This window comes from Hoplias malabaricus, chromosome 2 (assembly GCF_029633855.1).
Source record: "Hoplias malabaricus isolate fHopMal1 chromosome 2, fHopMal1.hap1, whole genome shotgun sequence".
Taxonomy (NCBI): Eukaryota; Metazoa; Chordata; class Actinopteri; order Characiformes; family Erythrinidae; genus Hoplias; species Hoplias malabaricus.
In genome coordinates, this window is record NC_089801.1 from 27,284,653 (window position 1) to 27,295,498 (window position 10,846).

At 38.2% G+C, this 10,846-nt stretch overlaps 1 protein-coding gene across 1 annotated transcript; it reads left to right on the top strand.

The window, feature by feature from the left end:
* The first annotated feature begins 1,344 nt into the window (after positions 1–1,344).
* Positions 1,345–9,651, top strand: LOC136686403 (vesicle-associated membrane protein 5-like). Its single transcript, XM_066660154.1, has 3 exons — positions 1,345–1,465; positions 5,669–5,803; positions 6,116–9,651. Exons 1-3 carry the CDS (start codon positions 1,463–1,465, stop codon positions 6,311–6,313), a joined length of 336 nt encoding a protein of 111 aa, XP_066516251.1. The 5' UTR covers positions 1,345–1,462; the 3' UTR covers positions 6,314–9,651.
* The last annotated feature ends 1,195 nt before the right edge of the window (positions 9,652–10,846 follow it).

The window sequence follows — 10,846 nt, forward strand, 5'->3', positions numbered from 1 at the left end:
TCCCATATGGACCCAGTTAAATCCTACAGTTAAATATGGCAGGTTCCATTTACCATATAGGAGCCCTCTGCTTCTCCAGTGTGGCACCATGGCACAGCAAGTAGTGTCACTGGCATAGAGCTGGAGCTCTATGGATCTAGGGTTGGGTGTTTGAGTCTCGCTCTGGGTGACTGTGAGGAGTTTGGTCTGTTCTCTTCTGGGTGCTCCGGTTTCCTTCCATAGTCCAAAAACCCACATTGGAAGGTAGATCGGTGACTCAAAAGTGCCCAGAGGTCTGTGTGTTGCCCTGTGAAGGACTGGCGCCCCCTCCAGGGTGTATTCCTGCCTTGTGCCCAGTGTATCCTGGTAGGCTCCAGACCCACTGTGACCCTGAACTGGATAAGTGGTTACAGACAATGAATGAATAGTTCTACAGTTACAGTATTTAGACCATATGCTGCAGTGTATATTTTCTTATCCCCATTTCACCCTGACCTTCTATGGTCAGGACCTCCACAGAGCAGGAATGATTAGGGTGGTGAGTTATTCTCAGCACAGCAGTGACTTTGATCTGGTGGTGATATGTTTGCAGTGTGTAACGCTCTGGAGTGGATCAGAATGCCCTCATTTTGTAGACCAATACATTTTCAAGCCCCACCCACACCCTTTCAATCCAACCTATACATAGATTTTTGTTTCCAACTGTATTGTAAACATTGTTATCCATACAAAACTGCACATTCTTACTGAACAACATGAAAATAAAGTGACTAATCATCTGTACAGTGAAATTATTACAAGTGACAGGTATATGAATTCATTAGCCTTGTTTACTAGCTCTGTGAGGAGTTGGTGTGTTCTCCCCGTGTCCGCGTGGGTTTCCTCCGGGTGCTCCGGTTTCCACCCACAGTCCAAAAACACACGTTGGTAGGTGGATTGGCGACTCAAAAGTGTCCGTAGGTGTGAGTGTGTGAGTGAATGTGTGTCTGTGTTACCCCGTGAAGGACTGGCGCCCCCTCCAGGGTGTATTCCCGCCTTGCGCTCAATGATTCCACGTAGGCTCTGGATCTGGGTTACAGACAATGAATGAATGAATGTTTACTAGCTACCCCCACTTTGGGAACAATTGCGATACATTTTCATTGTTCACGATGGGTTTTATCAATTATCTTCACTATAAACGCACTACACTTAACAGTAGAGATTTTAACACTACAATATTCCAGGAAAGGGTTCTATAATAGAACCTATTGTTTTCTAATGTAAAAAACAAAACAAAAACAAAATGTTAATTCTACTCCATTACGCAACCCTCCTTTTCTTTCTTTCTTTGGGGAATGGAAAATGTAAACAAGGAAGCGCACACTTCATTAAACCGTGCTCTGAGCTTGAACACGGACTTTGCCCACACTCTTCGTTTTTCTTTCTCTTCCTTATCTGACCTACTATATATTTCCACTTTGAACGCCGACGTTGGGGAAAGATGGTAAGTGTATTAGTGCTGTTTATCCTAATTGGCGTTATGTGATTTTTTGTTTGTTTTTTGTTTTCTGTTTTATCGCACGTTATTTGCCTCGGTGTTCTTTCAGTGCGTTGATGAATTATAGCTAGCTGATATAGATTTATCAAAATATAAGGTTCGCAGACAGTAGAAGAGAAACATCTCAAACTGAATAATACACAAAATATATAAACTAGTCCAAATGCATTATTATCTGCAACCTAATGTTGCTGTTGGCTTCTTGTGAGTTACATTTGACGGTCATTATCGTCACGCTGAAAGTTTGATTGTCTGGTATTTTTTAAAAACAAAAAAAGGAAACGACGACAGTCACTATGTTTCTGACATATTCCAATATTTATATTACAATTAGCTGGCCACCATTTATGTCCACCTTCCTGCTGTGGACCTTATTTTTAGCGTATATATCATTATTAATATTTTGTGCAGCTTAAGTATCAATTGTTATAAATGAGTAAAACATCATGCATAAAGTAAAACATAGTATGTATTAACTGTGAATAACTTAAGCTTGTTTCTGGGTTCAAAATCCTTTGTTATGACTGTAAATATATGTTTGGGCTACAGAGGTTATAGGCACAAGGGCATGTGTGGTTATGAAAAGAGTTTTTGTGCTAAAAGTTGAGTCAGAAAACAGCAAGGAACTTTTTAAAGAGAAAATTATATAGGCTTCAGTTATAGCCATAAATAATTATTTTTCTACTTTTTGTATCATTTTGCTTTCCACTGTTGACTAGAACACAACAGGTTCCCACTTATTCCTTTCATGTTTTTCCCCTCCAAGTTATTTTTCATAATAAAACCTGATCATTTAAACTTTTCAGAAGAGTCATAATAGAATAATTGAGACAAACTAAAGGAAAGGATGGAAAATGACAACAGCTCCCAACTGTAAGTTGTCCTCCTAACTGTAAGTTATTTCAGTCAGCGAGACAGGACAAAAGTGGGTGTAGTGTAGCTGCTATGTTGTCCCATCAGTTCAGCTGCGCTGAGATTGATTTGGAATATTTTTTTCTTGCTATTTTTTCAAGTCTGAGACGGTTGTGATTTTATTAACACTTTACAGACTACCCAAGCAGGATTCCTTTCTAAATTCTCTGAATATACAGGGGTTGGACAATGAAACTGAAACACCTGGTTTTAGACCACAATAATTTATTAGCATGGTGTAGGGCCTCCTTTTGCATATGCAAGTCCTGTACAGTGGTCAGAGGGATTTTAAGCCATTCTTCTTGCAGGATAGTGGCCAGGTCACTACGTGATACTGGTAGAGGAAAACGTTTCCTGACTCGCTCCTCCAAAACACCCCAAAGTGGCTCAATAATATTTAGATCTGGTGACTGTGCAGGCCATGGGAGATGTTCAACTTCACTTTCATGTTCATCAAATCAATCTTTCACCAGTCTTGCTGTCTGCATTGGTGCATTGTCATCCTGATACACGGCACTGCCTTCAGGACACAATGTTTGAACCATTGGATGCGCATGGTCCTCCAGAATGGTTCAGTAGTCCTTGGCAGTGACGCGTACATCTAGCACAAGTATTGGGCCATGGCAGCCCAAACCATCACTGATCCACCCCCATGCTTCACTCTGGGCATGCAATAGTCTGGGTGGTACGCTTCTTTGGGGCTTCTCCACACCGTAACTCTCCCGGATGTGGGGAAAACAGTAAAGGTGGCCTCATCAGAGAACACTACATATTTCACATTGTTCACAGCCTAACATTTGCGCTCCTTGCACCATTGAAACCGACGTTTGGCATTGGCATGAGTGATCAAAGGTTTGGCTATAGCAGCCCAGCTGTGTATATTGACCCTGTGGAGCTCCCGACGGACAGTTCTGGTGGAAACAGGAAAGTTGAGGTGCACATTAAATTGTGCCGTGATTTGGGCAGCCGTGGTTTTATGTTTTTTGGATACAATCCGGGTTAGCACCGGAACATCCCTTTCAGACAACTTCCTCTTGCGTCCACAGTTAATCCTGTTGGGTGTGTTTCGTCCTTCTTGGTGGTATGCTGACATTACCCTGGATACCGTGGCTCTTGATACTTCACAAAGACTTGCTGTCTTGATCACAGATGCACCAGCAAGACGTGCACCAACAATTTGTCCTCTTTTTGAACTCTCGTATGTCACCTATAATGTTGTGTGCATTGCAATATTTTGAGCAAAACAGTGCTCCTACCCTCTGCTAATAGAACCTTCACAATCTGCTCTTACTGGTGCGGTGTGCAATTAATGAAGATTGGCCACCAGGCTGGTCCAAATTAGCCATGAAACCTCCCACACTAAAATGACAGGTGTTTCAGTACCATTGTCCATCCCCTGTATGTTCCTCATTGTCATTACTTATGACTGAATAATTCTCATTATAGATATGAATGTCCATATTAATAATTACAAGCCATATAACTGAAGCCACACATCAACAGGGCAATGCATTGAACTGTGTAATTTCACATGGGATAATGATCACTAATGTTTCAGTGTCTGACATCATGGTTTCTGATCAGTACTGTGTGTCTTTTGATGCCTTGTTCAGCACATCCATAATTTATAATTCAAAAATGACACATAGGTGCTTCAGCTGAACAAAAATGTGATCTTTTAAACACACTGTTCCTTAAATGTGATTGTATATGCCATAAACAACAAATTAAAGAATACATTGGACAGAGTCGAGCTTGTTAAGATAAAGAAAATAAATTATCTATGCAATATAAACAGCACCACCCAAGAACTTAAAGCTCAAAACTCTGCAGTGAGAAATTCATTCATTCATTATCTGTAACTGCTTATTCAGTTCAGGGTCGCGGTGGGTCTGGAGCCTACCCGGAATCATTCACTCACACCTTCGGACACTTTTGAGTCACCAATCCACCTACCAACGTGTGTTTTTGGACTGTGGGAGGAAACCAGAGCACCAGGAGGAAACCCACGCGGACATGGGGAGAACATACCAACTCCTCACAGACAGTCATCCAGAGCGGGACTCAAACCCACAACCTCCAGGTCCCCGGAGCTGTGTGACTGCGACACTACCTGCTGCACCACCTACTATTACAATGTTATGGTCAAAAACAATCATTGCTGTACAATTAAAAAATCTCTATCTCCCAAAATAACTTTATAGAAGGAAAAACAAATGAAAGTAAAAAAGATATAATTCTGGGTAATTTTGGAGTGTCTCTATTGTTCCAATAATCATTATATTTTCACAGAATGTGAAGGACAGCTGCTGTGGTCAAATTATATAGTAAAGTAAAATAAAAAAAAAAATGCAGATACATGTTACTAATTGGACAATGCCGTTATGGTCAGCCCTGCAATAAGCTAGCACACATGAGGAATTTTAATATAATCTCTGAAGAAGAAATCTGCAAGATGTTAAGGTCGTGCAAACCATCAACGTGCTGCAAAATTTTCAACAAAATAATCAGTATTAAAATTATTATTATTATTATTATTATTATTGTCACACAGCTCCAGGGACCTGGAGGTTGTGGGTTCGATTCCCGCTCCGGGTGACTTTCTGTTCTCTGCATGGGTTTCCTCCCACAGTCCAAAAACACACATTGGTAGGTGGATTTATGACCCTGTGAACCCCCTCCAGGGTGTATTCCTGCCTTGCGCCTAATGATTTCAGGTAGTCTCTGGACCCACCGTGACCCTGAACTGGATAAGTGGTTACAGACAATGAATAATACCAGGTTGGGTATATTCATAAATAATATCAAGAACTTATAAACGAAACAAAAAAGTTACATACCAGCTGGATATATAGAATATTTCTAAAAAAGTAACAATTTCAAACACTCGTGGAAAAAAATACTATACAGATAAAATTGAATGGAACTGGAGTGTATTAAATTTGGGCAGCATGGAGCAACAAGTAGTGTTGCTGTGACACTCCAGGGCCTTGTGTTTGTATATTTGAGCTGTGCCTCAGGTGACTGTGTTGATAGGTGGCTGGTTTACCTAAAATGCCCATAGATGTGAGTGTGTGGTACACTGCAGTGGACTTGTGGCCCATCCAGAGAGTGTTCCCACATTTCACTCAGTGATTCTGGACCTACCATATCCTTGAACTGGATACACGGTTACACACAATGTATGAATGAATGAATGAATTTATTAAATCTATGCCTTTCACTATCATTTCTCAGGACAGCAAATTAACAGCTGTTCAGATGGAGGCAGAGGAGGTGAAGGACATCATGTTGGAAAACCTGAATAAAGCAGAGGAACGAAAAGAAAAACTGGAAGATCTTGATGTGCGGGCTGCCCAGTTATTAACTAAGGTGAGCGTGCTGATGTTTTTCGTGCATTCCTTTCATGTGCCAACACATAAACTGATTGTAAAGACAAGATTACAATGAACTATATAATGGCCTCTTATAGGTTTAGCCGAATATACAGATTGATTATGATTGATTTCATTCAGAAAAATAAATACTAATATTATCATAATAATACGGTCTTTAGTGTGTCTAAAAATGACTCTAAATTACCTGGAAGAGAACATTTTACACAGACATGTATAATAATGTTATACATTTCAAAGATACAACACTATATGAAACTGAAATCATGACATAATTTCTTACCTTTAGGGACAGTCATTCTACAAGAATTCAAAGAAGGTAAAGGCCAAAAAACGTAAGGAATATCTGAAGAGCAAAGCTGGATTAATAGCTCTGGTGACCTTGCTGGCACTGGTGATCATCATAGTGGTGGCTGTTATGCTCAGCAGCCAAAGTTCCAGTGATGAAAATCCAACGGACAATGCTCCTGTCACCTCAGAACCATAGTTGTCTAAACTGTATGACACACTTAAAGGACAAATAAGAGTGTTTCTTCTGGCCTCAAGTTTTTGCTTTTATCTTAGATGGAGCATAGAACTGTGAGATAGCGCTTGGGTGTGGTAGTCACTGATAAAGACATGGTTCAGTGTGTAATTGTACTGTCCATTTTGTATCCAAAAATTCCTTCTTTCACAGACTGTTGCTGAAATTAGATATTTACAAAAATGTCATTCAAGTAAATGTAATCGTTTGGTGTTTTTGTGGAATAGGTCCCTTAAAATCATAGCACAGTGTCACAGATTTTTTTACAACCTTAACTTGAAACTTTAAGTATCATGTGATACTGATCTGATATATTTATTTAAGATTTTAAATGAGCAAATTGTAATTGAAGCACTTAACATTAAACTATAATGCCCAAACTAGTAAATATAATGTCAATATGTGCCATTTAAGAGCTATTTTTTCCACCTCTGATATCCACTGTATTATTTATTTTGTTTATATTAATACCTAGTATGTCATTGTTGACATCTTTAATCCAGTGTCTATAATATATAACTGCAGTCCAAACAAAAATTAGTAAATTTATAGGAGAAAGAAAAACTTTTAATGGATGTGTAAAAAGCCATTTTTGTGCATTTCTGTTGGTCTATTCATCATGAAATTTTCACACAACCTGAAGGACAAATGCTATAAAACAACACAGTAAACTATATCTTGACAAAAATGGTGATAATTGCAACAATATGCATTTTGACAAAGAATTATTTGGGGGTCCCAGTTTTTTCGTTGGGATGAATAGAACTTTTACCAATGCAAAGTTATTAATTTACCTTCACAAAACAGCCAAGTGTTTGTGAATCATGCTGTAGTACAATATTATATATATATCGAGCGAGAGAAAGACACACTGATCAGCCATTACATTAAAACCATCAGCCTAATATTTTGTACCCTCGTTCCCCTTGTGGTGCTAAAACAGCTCTGAGCCATTGAGGCATGGACTGAACGTGTCCTGTAGTATCTAGCACCAAGACATTATCAGCATATCCTGTTGATTTAATCAAAACACTATTCATTTCCTCACTATTTGCTAGCTCTCCAGTCTGACACTGGATAGACCTCCAAATGTTGAAAAACACGAAAGATGTAAGTAAGATGATTACATTGCTTTATTGCTGCTCCATAGATGGGTAAAACTGACTTATTTTTGCTGTTTCAGATTACTTAAGGTGGAACTGACCTCAAACTTGGGAGAGCGTTAAGTGCATGAATGTAAACAGACCAAATTTTTAATTGTTTATTTGTATTTGCACTTTTTATTGCACTTCTTCTCAGTTATGGTTCTCTTATGGTCTTTTTTTCTGTTCCCAAACCTTCTCACTTTAAATTCAAAAAGCTTCTCACATCTGAGTTCGGGCTTTGTTTTGACAAAAGGACAGGATTTGGTCAAAGATGGAAATAAGCTCTGCTCACCAATCACACTGATTTAATATGTTAGAAGAGGTTGAAGTAGTCCAAAGTATTCAGAATACATTACTCACATAGAGTTATGTAATGGAATACATTACAGATTTTAGGGTGATGTATTTTGTATTCTGTAATGGAATACATTTTTAAAGTAACCCTCCCAACACTGAGCCTAGAGCACTAGTGTGTGTGATCACTGCCACAGATGAAGTTAAGTGCAGATACAAAATTTTGTTGACAATAGTAGCATGTTTATGTTTAGGTAGGTGGTACGTGTCAAAGCAATATCAACATGAATGGCTGGGCAACAACGCAGCTCAGTGTCACACTGCTTGTCCTGGCATGCCTTGTTTCTCTAGTGCATCTAGTTGTCATCCCTTTCCCTGGTAAACAATGCACATACAGCCAGGTGTCCAAATGATGTTCCTTCCATAGTACTAAGCACTGCATACTGTGAACAACCCACAAGACCTGCCGTTTTAGAGATGTTCTGAGCCAGTCCTCGTCACAATTTGGCCTTTTTCCAAGTCACTATTAACTGCAAACAAGAACTGACTGTTAACTTGCTGCCTAACAGGTCACATGACACTGTAACGAGATAATGTCATTCCCTTCAACACTCACTGGTTTTAATGTTGTGATTGATCAGTGTAGCGATATTTCTTTAAGAGAGTTAATTAATAAAATTGAATACTACATACAGGTTTTTAAAACTCAGGACTATATATGGTAGTGTTCTAAATGCCTACAATCATAATAAGATCCTTGTTACTTTAAGGACACTCAGGACCTTTATATTAGGACTATGCTAAAAGAGGCATCATTTGTTCTGTAAAATTAAAGACACTATTTTAATTTTCTCCCAGGGTTCTTCTTCACTTCATGAAAAAAGAATTTTTAGAATGACACATAGTGGCCTGATGCATCAGAGATTCTGTACAAAACATCTGCAGCATGACCACACCCTTGGGGGAATCAGTTATATGGAGCATAAATGAGTTAATTTACGAACTACAAAGAAGTTTGATTCTTGTTATGTCAGTTGCACTGTATAGACATTTATTGCTAGTTTAACCATTAAATGCACATTGGTTTTTAGAGCTTGGTCCTAGTGTGCACATATGTATATATATCTGCCCCAACCTGTGTTTTTAATGACTGTATATATCAAGCTTTCACAGTTACCCCTTGTTTTAAGGTATATGTACATGTGTCTTATAAAAACATGTTCATGCAAAGAAAATGTCTCTTGAATTCCATTCTAATTTAAATCAACCTGATTTTACACTGTTAGCTTTACTCAGAATTGGTCATAAACAAACCCTCATAATTTTCAACAAGTAGTGTCCATATAAATGCTATGTTTACATAACCTTTTAAAGCATGGTAACTTCAAAGATAAAAGTCTAACAAAGTCTGGCATTGGCATGGAATGTGGTCCCATCAGAAATGAAAACATCCTGCTCATATATAAGATATCCTGACAATTTCACGCTCTAAACCGGTTAATATGCTAGACTTTCTCTCTCTGCTCATGGCAGAAAAACAGCATTTTGAAAACTTTAGACAACAAAGAGACGCCCAAATGTTGGAAAGCATGAACTGAGATGGGGATATTGCTCTATTCCTGCTCCGTAGGTTGGTAATACTGACTTATTTTTGCTTTAGATGGAACTGACTCAAAATGTGGGAGAGTGCTAACTGCATGGAACTAAACACAGATGGAACATGAAACAAAACCAAAAACTTGAGTAACAAATTAGTTTCTGTGTAGTTTCAAATTGTTGATTGCATCTAATGAATAGCTATTTTGTTTGTGATTTGTGCCCTCATAGTTCACTGAAAATTGTACTGTAAATATATTAAAATATTAACGCTTGGATATTTTAAAAAAAATTTGCAGGGAACTTGTCAGTCTTTTTTTTTTGAGAAATGCACTCTTCATACATGGTAATGTGATTGTGTTTCAAGACTTTTGGTATATAAAAAAAAATCTTATATGGCCAACTTTGAGTAGTCAGCAATCACCTGTTTGTATCAGTCACAATCAACTATTTTATTTATAGGAATGGTCAGACTTATTATTTTAGTCATATTACAGGTATAGTCCTTATTCATGTAGTGTTGTATTCTTGTCTAAGCATGGAATTGAACCCGTCTGCTGAGTTGAAGGAAACTGTGTTACCCACTACAGTGCACTACACCAACCTACTTTGGTCCTTTGTCTGGAGAGATGACAGGCCGGCATTAAAATATTCACCCATGAACAAATGGTATACCTGAGATTCAAAAGGACACAAAAATGTCCTAACATGTTTGTGCATAATGTTGGCCTAGTTTCACAAGAAGGCTATGAGGAGAACTGCAAGTAACCCTAGCTGACATCAGTATCTTAGATTATCAGTTTGGACTGTTTCCACAGTATTGTTGTTTAACCACCTAAGACCTAAATCATGATAATGTTTTTATCTTGAGATTAAAAAGGTCTCCATGCATTACAATATCACATTACATAACATTTAAATGTGACATTCGTGATTTAAAACAAAAACAAAAAAACTTTTCATAAAATGTTTCCTTATCATTTACTAGCTCTCCAGTCTGTCTGTGTACTCGAAAACGGTCTAATGTGTTTATGAAAAAGGGTCTCAGTCTGGTATGTTAGGCTTTCCCTCTCTCTCTCTGCTCATGGCAGAAAAAAAGGCATCTGGACTATGGAGAGAACTCCAAATTTTGAAAAGCATGAACCAAGATGAGGATATTTGTCTATTCCTGCTCCATAGGTGGGTAACATTGACTTATCTTTGCTGTTTCTGATTTTTTAAGTTCAAAATGTCTGCACATTCATGAGATTGCTAACTGCATGAAAGTAAACAGACTGAAAGTGCTACAAAACTAAACGACTCGAGTTATAAATTAGTTTCTCTGTTAATTCAAACAGTGAATTAAAACATACAAGCAACAGTGGGTTTTTTTCCCCTCAAACATACCGTTTCACTGTAAAAGATGCAGAGCTTCTGAAAGTAAACAAACCAAAGAGAAAAGCAATTGCCAACAATCGTAGAG